Below are 15,455 nucleotides of genomic sequence, written 5' to 3'. Positions count from 1 at the left end.
TACAGATCAAGTTTGCATTTCGTTCCGCTTCATTGATTTTTGACGAAATTATGGCATTTTCAATTTTTAACGGGAACCAGACTACACTTGCCGGTAGGGGACTAGTATTACTAATGCAATACTCTCAGAATGCTTGTTTTTTTAGCACATGAACAGTATGTTCTATATGAAGAAACTATAAAGAAAATTAGAATTAACATTTTATTAAAATATCATTCCCACAGCTTCATAAAGCATTATACCGCGAGCATGATATATTCCTATAAATCATAATTCGACCTTGTGGGCATTATCATAACGCAACGTAGATGTACATATAATGAATTTTTAATACATTTTACGAGTTTATTAATTGCAAGTCTTCGAATTAAATGCGGTTCATTGATATAGTTTTCTTTTATATTTTACACAAGATACATAAAATAAAGAAGTTGCGAGAGTACATTAATTTACAATCTGTATCTTTACATTTACATGTGTTTATGATAAACAGACTATCTCGCCATCTAGCGTTAATTCAGCTTAGGACTGTCATTTATTAGTCCCTACCGGTGAAACTGAAGGGGACTATAGGTTTTTTATTTTTTGCATGTAATCAAGCGTCAATTCAGTTAACGACTGCTGGTTTTATATCACTCGTTTGCATTTGAGTCAGTTAATTTTATTTTAAAGTAGGGACCTACTCGTGGTGAAACGGGAGCCGGATTTAGTCGTTTGTTTTCGGTTTTAAAATTACCGTTCATATAGCATTAAAAATGTAAACACTTCTGCAGAAATATTGGAGGGTGTATAAAGATAAATGAGGATATTTTCGTGCAAGAATTGAAATCATACAGTATGTAGCATAAGATTTAATAGATGTAAGAGACGAGCGCGAGGTCGAGTGCCAGACATTTCAGATGCAGTGTATATTTTAGCCCATTCGACAGGAGGTAGACCTATATTGTACAACTTGAATATTTCTGATACCTTTTTGGAGAAAACATAGCAAATACATCAAAATAAGATATGCCCTAATGTCTATAAATAAGACTTTAAGTTCATTGCACCTTTTTATGCACAATCGGTATGCTATGTACATCAGGATAAGTGATAAAATGCGTTGACCATCAGCGCATCGACCAGTCAACATGCCAGTTTGTAATCTAAACATTGTACAAGCACAGCGAGTGAATGTACAGTGTAAAATATTATTAATATGATTTTTAAACATGATTTTACATTTATATATTTTAATTCTCCAGACAACATGCAATATTTACACATCTATTTTCATTATTTTTTATTTTTAAAATCTATGAATACATTATATATTTTTATCATCCAGGTAGCATGTTACATGTAAAGTTACATATTTTTTTTCTTAATATTTTTAAAATCCATTAATATAATTATAAATATACATTGCGTAAATTTATCAGACAATAAGTACTTTAATTCATAATAGAAAAAAAGAAGATAATAATGGTTATAACAATTGTTACTAAAAAAAAAAAAAAAAAAAAAAAAAAAAAAAAAAAAAAAACTGGTCTCCGATAAATTATAGAATTTTTATCTCAAGATACAGTAACGTGCTTTAATTTAATTATTTTTTATTCATTTATTCAACCTACATGCACGTTTTAATTTATCCAGATCAACATTGAAATTATCGATCTTAATAATTGATCATGAAAAAGAATTAAATTTACATTGTACAGTATAAATGTGCATTATATGTTCACGAACCTCTTACATGTATTTCATGTAATTTTCGAAATACTTTATATGGAAATAAAAAAATACCAGACGGGTACGTTTTGTACTTGTGCATGTAAAGTACACGTAATTCCAACATTAGTAAATTGAACCTGCAAAGATACCTTAATACGAAAACGTACATATATTTTTTTCATTATATAGGTACCTGTATTTGGACTTTGTAATTGTCACAATTATTTAATTTTAACAGTTTAATAATTATAGCTTCAAAGTGAAGCCAAGGTCATCACGTGTCGGTAATCATCCACCTGTTTCAAAGATATTGCGGGTGCTAAGAGCAATTCCAGTGGGGGTTTTTTAATTCACACTTGCTAGCTGGATGTATACTGTTCCCATGGTCACGGTATACCTGAGTATATACTCCCCCTACATTCGATGCGCCTTAAGTTACATGTTCCTCGTCTGGGCACGTTATCAATGAGAAATTCAATTTTTCTTCTTCTTTTTTTTTTGATTTTTGAATTTGGAAACGTCATATTTCTTTGGTACGTTGCATGAAGAGTACATGTTCATGTAATTTGCTGCCACCTGAATGCTGAAAATCAGTAAAATAGCTTTACGAGAGAGAGAGAGAGAGAGAGAGAGAGAGAGAGAGAGAGAACACTGAATATTATTTGAAATTAAAATCTCTACAACCGGCCCATAGAAAACAATTCGAGTACGGAGAGGGGTGGAGGGCTCATCGAAATTAAAAAAAAAAACCCAAAACAAACAAACAAAAAAAAAAAAATCTTTACTTCATCTATTTAATCTTGCGAGTTTTATTGAATTCTTGTTTTGTTTGTTTTCTTTCTTGTTTTTATTTATTTTTAAACATTTAGAATTTTGTTTGTTAACATGCCGCTCCAGTATATACATGTATGTAGTGGGGCAGGAGGGGGGGGATCATGAACCAGTAAGGAACACAAACTATACAAGTGATCATTTACATGTATTTGAAAACAACTTAAAAAAAATAATATATTGTTATCAGTGGGCCAGTTATTAGTTTTTTTTGTTTGTTTGTTTGTTTTGGTTTATTGATTGTTGTTGTTTTTTTAAAATAAGTTTTCCGTTTAATTTCACTACTGTATTTGGAATATACAAGGGGCGGGGCTTACTGGCGGCAAGATTAAAGCGGGGTCCGCTTCACGCATGAGTGCGTAAAGCGAACCCGGAAAGCGAACGCCGGGTTCGCTCAAGCGGACCCAGAGCTGACCCCGAGGGAACGCAGATTTTAGACAGATTACACGATGCAAACTCTGTTTTAACAAGCATTCTGGGAGTATTGCAGTAGCAATACTAGTCCCCTACCGGCAAGTGTAATCTGGTTCCCGTTAAAAATTGAAAATGCCATATTTCGGTCAAAAATCAATGAAGTGGAAAGAAATGCAATCTTGATCTATAACTCATCAAGGAAAAGTCACATACCAAAAATCAGCTCAATATTTGTAAGCGTTTAGAAAGAAGTCCAGAAAACCCTGAAAAACTGAAAAGGTCGTAATTCCCATAAAAATCATTGAAGCAGAACGAAATGCAAACTTGATCTGTAACTCATCAAAATACACTCACATACCAAAAATTAGCTCAATCTCTGCAAGCGTTTAGAAAAAAATTGCGGAAAACCAAGTGGGACAGACTGACAGATAGCTATAGACAGAGGGACAGACAGAGAGACGGACGGACGGACTCAGAGGAAACCTAAAGTCCCCTCCGGTTTCACCGCTAGGGGACTAAAAAGGCAACACAGACACTAATGAAATATTTGGATTCTTAAACAAAATTTTTGCTTGAAAAACATTGTTTCTCTTGCGCATCATTTTTGTTAGTAGTAACAAACATTCAGGAAAGTCGGTTCAATAGTTTCTGGAAATGTCCTCTTTATATATATTGACTTTTAAAGTTTGAACGAAATTTTAAGTTTGAGTTTAGAGAAGATTGTTTAATTATTAATGCAAGTGTTCTTAAAAAGAATATTTCCCTTTTATCCGCTGATTTATGAATACATGTATTATTTCAACACAAAACCTTGAGCTATTAAACTGCGATGGGGCACCTATCTCGTCAATAAGGCAGATGACCTTTGCATTTTTTGTGCCTAATAGATACTTCAAACATCAGTTGCAATTAATCAAGACAAAAAGATCAGGGAAAACACATAATTAATTCTAAATGGGAGCTTCATTTGAGTTTGGGGGGGGGGGGAGACACATGAACAAAAACACCTTTTTCAATATACAAAATGATGTTTTCCAATGTTTCTTAACATACAGATTCTTAACGCACAAATTTTACATTTATATTAAAAAAAGCCAAATCTTTAAATAGAAGCATTTTGAAAGAAATCTTTCCCATATTATTTCACTTTTTAAAAGTCTTGTAACCATTGCACAATGGATCTATGAATCTTCGTGTACTGATACTTGTCCATATATAACATTCTTTTTTTTTTTTTTTGGATGGAACCATTCTCAAATATTAGGAAATTATAACGTTCAAAATACTACTTGTTTACTGTCACCCTTCTAAACTTATATAATTTTTTTTTATCACTTTATAGGTCATTATTGTGGAAATTTGAATAAAAAAAATAAAATCTACTCGGTTGGAATCATTCGTTTTTTCTAATATAAACAAGGTTAACTAGGTATTTTCATGGTTATTGAGAAAAAAGTTTATTTGTATCATCTGTCCTTAAGTGTTATAATAGTTAGTCCAAATCGCGCAAACAATGGAATCTCGTCTTTCAGAAATTGAACCTAAAAACCTCATAGATCTAGCACATTTTGGAATTTGTGTCAAGTATTTGTTGAACACTTACCATATTCAGAGGAATAAGTAGCACTGGTCAAAATTATCAACATCCAAAGAATCATTCTAGATTATAATTGTGATCACCTGAATCGTATAATATAAACTCAACCAGTAAGTCGAAGTCATCTGTTTAAAATAACTGCCGGTTAAAATTAAATTATATTTTGTTGTATAGGTAAGAAAAACTACGGTGGGTTGTTCTTGAAATAATTTAGGCAATACACAAATCTGAGAAGACGTCGAGGTAGGGCAGTGATTAGAGTTTTTGCTCTAGAGTCGCGAATGAAAAAGATGAAGATAAGGAACAGGTGCCTAGAAGGAGTATGCATCCCTTGTTGACAGGTCACACCCGCCATGAGCCTTATGTCTTAATCAGGTAGACGGAACTCTCCGTTGTCAAATTCAGTATAAAAGAAAGGCATAACAATTGATATGAAACAAGTCAGCCAAAATACGACCCAGTGATAGGTTATATTTGCTAACAAGGTCATTATAACGACCAAAGTAAGGAGTTGATCCTAACGTCGCTGGTTTGAATACCGCTGCGGGACGTAGAGATATGTCCTTCGCACGAGACCGTATAAACCAGGATCCCGTGTCGCAGTAGGTGCTGGGAGAAAAAGACCCATCACTGCTGAAATGCCTTCAGCACAGAGTGCAGGTCTGTACACAGCCTTCTACCGGCAAGTGACGACGTCTCAATATGAGTAAAAAATTCTTGAAGGAACGTTAAAAAACAAACAAACAATTTGAGAAATGTTATGCATGGAGCTTTTTTGATTTCTTTATTTTTCTGATTTATTGAATTAAATGCTTTCTATACTGAAGGACATTGTTCCCCCCGTCTTTTATTTCTTTAAATAATAATGCACTTTTTGATTGCAGAGGTAAACAAGCATAGAACAAAAGACTATTGTGTTATGATTGTTAAGTACTGCTCCATATAAGAGTCAGGCAGGTCCCATGCAGGGATAACACACATTAATTTTTGAATCTGTTTATTTCTTCTCAGTTGTCATTCATATTAAACCTCTTTAAATATTTGATTAAAAAAAAAGTTAATTTCTTTTGTATATTTGTGTTATTTACATCCAAAGTACATTGATGGATTTGATTGAATTCCTATATAATATCACTAAAATTCCTCCTTTTTTTATCAATGAAATACAGAAAAACGTTCTTAGATATAGTTTTCCATGATAAAAATATTTTCACCTTGGTACATGCTTTTATATAAAATTCTTGATTTTCTGTGTTTTCTTCATGCTAACAAATATAAAACTTCCAAAGTTAAGCCCCCTCCTCCCATTTTAACTATTAGAGTTATCTCCCATTTCCCATAATGCAGCAGGGCATCAGTAATTGCAGCCTCCATTGGAAAATGTTCCATCAGTGTTTATACTTCAAGTTCTTTTTCACCTCTGCATCCATCAGAAATAAATTTGATAAGATTAAAAGACTGCAAGAGAGGCATTGTGTCACATCTGTTGAAAAATGGGATTCGATCTGGTGTGAAAGGAGAGGCTGATGTGTTCAGTGAAGCAGACCTAACATGCAAGCGCGTGGGACTCTTCACTATTGAAGAAGCATTTACGGTATGTCCCTATCACAGAGACTTTCTTGGTGTACACTGGCGTCCCAAGACATCTTGTCAGTATCCTGACCACCAGGGAAATGCCAAGCCATATCGGAGTTTCAACTCTCTTATGTCTAAGCGGATGGTTTCCGAGTTTGGTACTTTTGTGCCTATAGGTTCTGGTAAGTTAATTTATATTCCCTAAGAGAATTTGAATTGGAATTTAATCTGAATTAAAAAATGGCACACGCTATAACAGTTTAATATCATATGAAGGTTGTTTCCATGAGACAAGGGGGGGGGGGGGGTGGGGTGGGGGGGCTATGTGTCACGCAGTGTTTTTATTATAAATTCCCATATTTTAGTTTCTGATTCAATGATGCAGTGGTCATCGATTTTTCCTAAGGATGCTAAATGAAAAATTATTTATTGTTTGTTGAGGTATTTATTAAATGTGATTAATATATCAGAAATCAGGGTTGTCAAATTCCATGTTTAAAACATACACAACAAAGTTTATTGAATTAATGTTTACAAGTGTTACAAATACATTCTTTTAAGTAAATGACTATATATATGTAGATATGAATGTAGACAAATTGGTTGTCAATGATTTGATCAGCTCATGATGAGAATATTTACATGTCGAAAGCATTTTAGACCAAACTTAATACATGTAGTCCCATGTGCTACATGTTTAAAATGTATATAACAGTATATATAAACATTAAAATAATCATTGAAGTTGATTGCATATTTAAAAAAAAGTAGCAATGATAAATCTTTTATACAAAAATGACTTATAGACATAGATTTATTTATTATTTATTTAAAACTTGAGTATATAGAGATACATGCACTTAAAAACATCTGTAAATTCCAATAATTCTCTTTTTAATTTTTAGGAATATGCAGAAAATGTCACGGAGATTATTTGAATCTTCCTTCATCAGGTATGATAGAAGAGGTAATGAATGTAGTTTTATTTTTCAAGAGATCTTTCACATCTAGGAATGATTTATCTGTGCCTACTTGTGTATTTTCATTCATATTAATGATTAAGCAAACCTCCTCCTTGTTGTATGAAATAAGTTGCTACATCCATAGTTGCATAGTTGTGATAGCAACCACACTACTTGAAATTATATTTAAAAAAAAAACTAAATAGAAGCAGTAAAAATTACTTGAAAATAAGATTTTTTTTATAGAATTACTTATATCATGAGTAATATTCTTGGTAATTGAAGCCCATGTTAGTAACATAACATAACATTGGGGTAAAAGATGCTTTTTATGAGATGTTTGTGAAGCCTTAAGTTCCATGAGTGAAGTAAAAATTACATTAATTCAGTTTTTACATATCTAAAGTCTATTTACTGATAAACTGTACAGTGGAAATTTTTATAATTAGTAAGTACACAGAGTAATCTATGCTGAGTTTAAGTTTTAGATTCCAAACTTTAGATATAAATTCTATTGTTTTTTTTTTTTTGATAAAGTGTTCAGATTTTATTTGTTGTTATAAAATACAATAAATAAGTAAATGAAATCAATCAATATTAATTATATCATGAATAGGTTGAAGTTCCCATGGAAGATAACCACAGAAATGAAGAGGCAAATGTTGCAACCTCTATATATCCAAAACCAGCAGTCTGCATGTACTGATGGTGTATGTATAAAATTCACATGTTGAGTTATTAATAGGGTTTTGAATCATTGAAGTTTGTTGTGTATTATATAATTAATAACCTGTAATAAACATGAAAGATGGATTTCTAAGCATATCAACAGATTGTGAGAAATTTACATGAACACTTTTTAGCTCACCTGAGCTGAAAGCTCAAGTTAGCTTTTCTGATCACTATTTGTCTGTAGTCCCTCTGTCTGTCTGTAAACTTTTCACATTTTCAACTTCTTTTCCAGAACCACTGGGCCAATTTCAACAAAACTCGCCACAAAGCATCTTTGGGTGAAGGGAACTCAAGTTTGTTCAAAACAAGGGCCATGCCCTCTTTCAAGCGCAGCACTGTTAAGGCGCGACTGCGAAGAAATCAACAGAATATAAACGTGCATAAATACATACCTTTTTAAAGTAAATTTTAATTTTGTAAAGGTGCTGTATTATCTTATGACTTTAACATTCTTTGAAATAACATTGTATACCCCGATCTGTACTGAATTTGGTTTGGTCACATTATTTGATAGTCACGTGATAAATGCATGTAATGTGTACTGTATGTAGGTCACAAACAAATTTCAATATCGCAAGGGCATACCCTAGTTAGAATTAAAAATTAAAGAAATAGATTGTTTCTACATAACTTGTAGTTTATGGAAAGTGCTGCTGCTTTAAATAGAATTCTCATTTTATAAGTTTAAATTTCAAGTTATCTTGCTAATGTCGAAATATGTGTGACCTTTACCAAGTATTTTATGTATTTATTAAGTTATGCTATCGATTTCAGGAAAGCAGCAGCACTTTTCAAGTTAAGGAATATGTCCATTATGTGTATTCAAAAAATGGCCAAGATCTATTACGTGTATGCCCTTGCGAAAAGGCGATTTAATGAGGCACCTCGGAGAAACATGCACACCCTGTAAACAAAAACACGGTAGAACTAATTCAATACATTCTCTCGATATTTTTTAAATTATGGCAGTAAACAAACGTTTCAGATTAATATTAATGGTCTACCTAAGATTTTCAAATAATATCTGTTTAATAATAAAATGCATTTTTCACTGTGAAAAAATTACTTGATCCGCCCCTCACTGCACATAAAATTCGTCAAACTTTACCATGATGACGTCATGTCGACAAGTGCATTGCGATCAGTGATTTGTTTATATCTTGCTGTGTGGGATTTAACTAGCGACAAAAATGAATGCAGTGGTAAGTGTTGATGTAGTTCATAACTCTTATGCAGTTTAGATTCGCAAATTATTTCATTTTTTGTTATTGTGAGGAATTGCTATATTTGTGTGATGTCACAGTAAACTTTTCCCGTATAAATTAGGACCCGCCCCCTTTATGCAGCCTTAACAGAGCTGCGAGGGGAGATAATTAAGAAATAGTGCAAATTTGGTGGCATGTTTTAAAAATCTTCTCAAGGACAACTGGGTCAGGAAAGATGAAACTAATTTGGAAGCATCCTCAGGTAATGTAGATTTAAATTTGTTCAAATCATGATCCCCGGTGATAGGATGGGGCCACAATGGACGATCAAATTTTTACATAGGAATATACAGGAAAAATCTTTAAAAATCTTCTTCTCAAGAACAACAAAGCCATGATTGGTCATATTTATATGGAAGCATCCTCAGGTAGTATAGATTCAATTTTGTTCAAATGATGACCCCCAGGGGTAGGTCCCAAGGAGTTCAAGATAAGAACATTTGACTGTAGAGACATAAAAAAATATTATTGGGTATAGATCTCTCAATTGTTTGTCAGTTTGTTTGTCTATTGTATTATGCATACTCCATGTGTATGATAAAGTTTTGGTATTTAAAATTAGAAATAAAATGAAGTTGCTTTACAGTGTGTGAACATATGCCTCAAGCAATTTTACTCCTTTGTAGCACAAGACTTTTACTCACATAATGGGTTATGTAAAACAGGACTTCTTTGCTGTTCTTTCATTACTAGAACATACACTAGTAACTATTAAACAACAGTTGCCACACATTACAGAAGCTTACCTTAGATCAGACAACGCGTGGTGCTACCATTGTGGGCAGATATGGCTCGCCATACCATCATTGTCAGAAAGATCTAGAACAGGTAATCTTTGTCATTTATGCACAATGCATACCTTGTAAGCATCTGAAATTGTTGATGCTTTGGAATTTGTTTTCTCTTTAATAAATGGGTTTTCTTTGTCTAGAACATTGTGATTCTTCACATTATCATAAATTATCCTTCTTCAGGAATTACTGTGAAGCGTTTCGACTACAGTGAAGCACATAGTGGAAAAAGTTACTGTGATCGCAGTACAGTTAAGGCAACATTTTCTATAAAAAGGCACCAAAAACGAGACACTTAAAGTTCAACCGTCTTATTTTTTAGCATGAAACTCTATCTGAAATATCTTAATGGCTTTATGAAGAGTTTGTCCATCGCTTTTCACATCGGTATTTTTTGTCATCATGTGACCCTCTAAAGTCACGTGAGCTCCGATTTTAGGTCAAAATATGAAATGTCAAATTTAACCAAAAAGTGCAAGGGCAAGGCAAACAATATTTGAACTGCACAAGGTTTCATTGTGTCCCTTGGTAACTATCCTATCGAAAAACTGATGCTCATTCAGTCAGATTTCTGAGATATTTAAGTTAGTCATTGAAAACAAACACCAGTATTCAAAAATAGGGTATTTTTCATCATTTAATCGGAAATTTTAAATTGCCTAATGAATTACAAAGAAATGAGCATCACTTTTTAAAAACTATACAGTAAAATAAAGAATTTAAAATATAAACCTACCTCTTGGGTTGTCGCCTTGCCCTTGCACTATTTGATTAAAAATTGAAATCTTAACACATTCATTCTAAATATAGTTTTCAAACGCATCATTGACCCAGCATGGGAGATAACTCTGTGGTACTTAGTAGAGTTTGTGTACCTCGCAAATTTTAAATAAATACCTACGGACTGCGCTGGGCTTTATTTCACTAAATCAAATCGGTATGCATAAAAAATCTTTGACATTACTTTGTTTTGTATATCTTCGTTCTTTTATACGCTACACAAGACGTATTTGACACCTACCGCATTTCCTCCGTTCGCCTAAAATTTGCCGCAACATCCATCATGTAAATAAATTGAAAAATGCCCATGGTTAAAAATATTGAAAGATTCAGTCATTTGTAATAAAAATAAAACATAGACAGCCCCTATCAATGATTAAACATTTATTCTTCCTCAGTAGTCACACAGAAAAAATATCTCCAACAGAACTTGGTAGTTTTTTTTTTTTCATATGTGATTATTTTAGTTATCAAACCTTCAACAGTTTATGGATTCTAGACTACGTTAAAAGTTTTAAGAACAGAAGGAAGGGATTGGGGTGCTTACTCCTGTATTTAATAACCTGTTTTCCTTTCTACAGATCTAACCCCCTCCCCCCTCACCAGTTTGCCTCTGGCTCCTTTGATACCATATACTTACTGGCATGTTAAAAATAAATTATTAAACAGTGTTTACATCAGGTTTTACTTATTTGGGTATTGTAGCACAAATCATATCGGCGTAGGGGGGGGGGGGGGGGGGAGGGGCTTTAGTCTCATATTTTTGAGTAATTATCAATCAATGCGCAAACAAGATAATCATAGTAAAATCTTTGTAATACAGAAACAGATACTCTGTTAAAGAACAGGTGAACACAATATACATGCTGCAATTTAGATCTTCTTGTACCCCAAAGCACAGACAGGCGCATACCAGAATGGAAGTGAAATGTACGCAGAGAACGGCTGGGGTCTGCTTTGAGACCCCCAGTGGGTCCAGATGAGGGCCCAGGGGCGAAGTCCCTGGAAGCTCATGGTTTTTACCAAATATTTCATTCAAAATCATGCCATTTCGATTTTCTTTAGAAAATACAAGGCATAGTAATATTGTTTTTAAAAAAAGTTAAATACTTCCGTGCAAATTTATTGTACATGTAGAGGCTGAATATTTTTTTAAAAGATATATTGGAATCATCTTTTGGCAACAAATATAATTAATAATTTCAATTTTTAACAAACAAAAAATATTTCAAATCATATTCTAGTGGATCACAGCATTCAACCGTTGATATTTTCTCAAAGATCTTAAAATAAATTATCAATGTGTTGTAGAAGAATTACAAATTAATGAATGTTTTATTTGGTTTTGGCAATGATTTAATAAAACAATACCATATTTTTTTTTTTTTTTTTTTTTTTTTTTTTTTTATAAAGACATGGTAATATAGAATTTGAATTTGAATCGAAACAGTATGAGATAAAATAATTTGACACACAAATATTTGCTGGATGGTATTGATATTTTTTCTCTTCCCACAAATCTCTCCCCCCCCCCCACCCCCCATTTTTTTAAATTTGTAAACGATGTGTACGCACCTGCGTATTTGCCTATAAGCAGCTACGCGCCTGTCAGAATACATGCAAGTAAAGATACTCAAATCTTAACAGCCTTCAAACTTTAACACCATTGTACTGTTAAAAATTCAAAGTATTAGTTATCTAGAAAATTTATTTAATTAAAAACAGCCTTTCAAATTCAAAGACAAGCTGTGAAGGGATTTCTGAGCAGGTTCAAAATATTTCAAACAGTCCACAGTTCAAACAGTTCTTCTGGATGAAAGCAATTCTGAAAACAAAATGAAATACCATTATGGAAGGTTCATTGGTGTTTTAAAAAAGTGATACTCAAAACAATGCATTGAGTAACATGGAAAGCATATACATGACTCTACTGTTTTTATTATAAAAACATTTCAATAATCTTGCTAGGAATATGTATGGTTTAGAACTTATATGGAGCATACCTTTTTATTTTATTGGTGGAAACACTTGCTGCCTGAATGAATTGTTCAAATTGTTTGGGAGTACATGTAGCTACAACACAATATATATGTAATGAGTGAAAAACATAATGATTACTATTGTAGAATGAAATGACATTGCATTGTACAAAACAAACCATGCTATACTATATTTTCTGAAATTCATAAAATAAATGGAAACAAACTTTTGATACAAAACTTTTCTGGGAAATTGAAACCTTGCAAAAGTAGAATTGGTAGCTATACTTAATTTAAGTAAAAAAAAATCAATATACTAGAGATAACATTTAATTCTTTCACCTATACAACATTTTGAAAAAAAATATTTAACACTGGCATACTATAAAATTAATGTGAAATGCTTTAGTGTGACCATACCCAGTGGAGAAATTGATGCATCTATTTTGATAGTTCTAGCTGATGTAAATGCTAGTTTTAACCAGTTCTGTGATAGCTACAATGACAAAAGAATTATACATATAAACAGTACATAAATACATGTATATACATATCAGACTGACTTAATGTACATGTAGTCAGACAAATGAAAATTCAAACATTTTATCTTCATTAATGTAGAAATTCTACAAATTTACAGCCTAGTGATATAGATAGTAAAAGTTCTATGATGAATTTAAAATATGAAGCACTGGTAAAAACTGAAATCTTAAAATTCACATATTTTTGATTGCCAGAGGTAAAAATTAAAATTTATAGGGTCTTATACTCTTGTATGTACAGTGCACATACATTGTACACTGTGCAGTTTGACTTCACAAATACATTGTAAGTGTGACTGCATCAAAATTATACTATTTGATATCATGACATGCTGTGCTTATATTATGTTACATGTTTGTACATGTATGCCAAAGGACAACATCATTGCATATTTAAAAGTGTGCAACTTTCATAATGTGTGTGTTTTTGTGTATGTGTGTGTGTGGGGGGGGGGGGGGGGCACATAAGGCATTGCATTGCAGTTTGTGACGGACTGTAACAATACATCTTATTGTACATGTTCAAGGTTATTTTACATCGATATAAAGAATATTATGTCTACATGTTAATACCTATGCACATACACACCTTAATGAACAGAAAGGGACCTAGGGAGGTAGTGCGGATCGTCTCAGTTTTCCATGATTTCCCGAAATAACGTCATCATCTTCTCATCAAAAAGATAAACAAGGCCCAGGTCTCTTATTTTATCCCTATTCTCTTTAAAGATTGCCTGATTGTTGCATTTATCCACTGCATATCTCAGCTGCTGTCGCCACGTTTTTAGATGTAAACAACATTCCGTGTCACCGAGTGCAAGCGCTTGGCTGAAGCCGAATGCAGCCAAACGAAACAATAAAAAGAGAATTATTTCGAAGACGTGTTGTTACTATATAAGAGAAAATCACTAATGTTTATTTATTTAAACCTGAAAATACAGACATTCATTACAAATTCTCGCAATCATCATTAAATAGCTTTTTTGAGCTCTATTTCCTTATATGGATCTATCAAGGCGGAGCAACTGTCATGACGTCAAACCTCATTATGACCTCATTACCATATTATCTTCATGTGTAGCCTTAACTGTACTGCGATGGAAAAATTACTCAAATGAGATGAAAGATGAGGATCTTTTCTTCAGAGGGCCATAATATATGTACAGCTATCCAGATGAAGGGGGCAATTGAGAGTGGTGCAGGAGTCAAGGGAACATGCATTGCTGTTGTTGATGTCACTAAGCAAACACTCACAAAGCATTCTTGGAAGGGAGTAAGCTTCATATCAAACATAAAATCACAGCAGCAGGATTAAGAACATGGAAAGCGTACCGAATCGGAGAGGGGTGCTTCAAAGATACGGAAAGTCTTCAGAAATTAGCTCGAGCGCAATCTACTACCAGTTTAAAGATCATAAGTGACTTCAACCACCCTGAAAAACATGGCCAAATGCATCTTAAGACACAAGAGAATCAACCAGGATCACATGATGATCAATCTGTTACCTTATCAAATGATGATGATGATAATGTTGATGATGAACCTTCTGTCTTTTGTCCTGAATATGGATGTTTAAAGTCATATCAGACTTTTGAGAAGCTGAATGAGCATCTTCTCACTGGAAATCAATTGTATAAAACGTCAGAATCTTCAGGTGACAAAGCAAAGAAACTGTGGGCAGAAAAATGTGACACTGTGTTGGCAGCTACCTGCCCTAGAGTTGAACATGAGTCAGAGGCTTCAGACAGTGTACATTTGCCAGGTCTAGGATGGGCTTTGAAGAAAGAAAAAAGATACTGCAGATTCTCTCAAAAAGTGAAGAATTTCTTGACCGAGTTATTCAAGAAAGGAGAAGAAAGTGGTAGAAAGGAGAATCCCACAGCTGTTGCTCTGGAAATGCAAACTATGATGGAAGAAGGAAGTTTTCTCCTTGTGAATGGTTACAGCCAAGTCAGATTTCTTCGTTTTTTTCTCGACTTGCAATAAATTCCAACCAATCAAATGTACTTTGTGTGGACACATATGAGTTAGTTTCAAGTTAGCTGTTTTAGGTGAACTTCAAAATGAGGAAGTTTCTCAAAGCATCAGTGATTGACATAAACAGATTACAGGTTGTCCACTCCAGTATTTCTGCATTTTGAATACTACTTACTAAGACAGGTAGATAAGATCTTCTGGCAATCTTAGAAATTCAATGTATTTAATTTTATGTTTCCAGTGTTATTGTTATTGGAGCTTTGCAGTGATATTTTGATGCATTACTATGACTATTAC

General features: G+C 33.2%; 1 protein-coding gene and 1 long non-coding RNA gene across 2 annotated transcripts; one reads left to right on the top strand and one right to left on the bottom strand.

Moving 5' to 3' along the window:
- Positions 1–4,471: 4,471 nt before the first annotated feature.
- On the top strand, positions 4,472–7,798 carry LOC133180138 (uncharacterized). The gene is made up of 4 exons (XM_061314712.1): positions 4,472–4,542; positions 5,903–6,312; positions 7,036–7,097; positions 7,709–7,798. Exons 1-4 carry the CDS (start codon positions 4,472–4,474, stop codon positions 7,796–7,798), a joined length of 633 nt encoding a protein of 210 aa, XP_061170696.1.
- Positions 7,799–12,366: 4,568 nt separating this feature from the next.
- Positions 12,367–14,015, bottom strand: LOC133180233 (uncharacterized). The gene is made up of 4 exons (XR_009720290.1): positions 13,771–14,015; positions 13,060–13,135; positions 12,664–12,733; positions 12,367–12,485 (listed from the first exon to the last, which is right to left on the bottom strand). It is a non-coding gene; the product is annotated as an uncharacterized LOC133180233 (long non-coding RNA).
- Positions 14,016–15,455: the final 1,440 nt, after the last annotated feature.

Source organism: Saccostrea echinata, unplaced genomic scaffold (assembly GCF_033153115.1).
Source record: "Saccostrea echinata isolate AGI-Se365-2 ecotype Australia unplaced genomic scaffold, CSIRO_AGI_Sech_v1 ptg000006l, whole genome shotgun sequence".
Classification (NCBI taxonomy): domain Eukaryota; kingdom Metazoa; phylum Mollusca; class Bivalvia; order Ostreida; family Ostreidae; genus Saccostrea; species Saccostrea echinata.
The sequence above is the reverse complement of the archived record's forward strand: the minus strand, read 5'-3'. Positions and strand labels throughout refer to the sequence as shown.

Coding starts and splice junctions, on each gene's coding strand:
- LOC133180138 (XM_061314712.1), top strand. CDS start 4,472: ATGGAATCTCGTCTTTCAGAAATTGAACCTAAAAACCTCATAGATCTA. Junction 4,543..5,902: donor CATTTTGGAATTTGTGTCAA/GTATTTGTTGAA, acceptor CCCATAATGCAG/CAGGGCATCAGTAATTGCAG. Junction 6,313..7,035: donor TTTTGTGCCTATAGGTTCTG/GTAAGTTAATTT, acceptor TTTAATTTTTAG/GAATATGCAGAAAATGTCAC.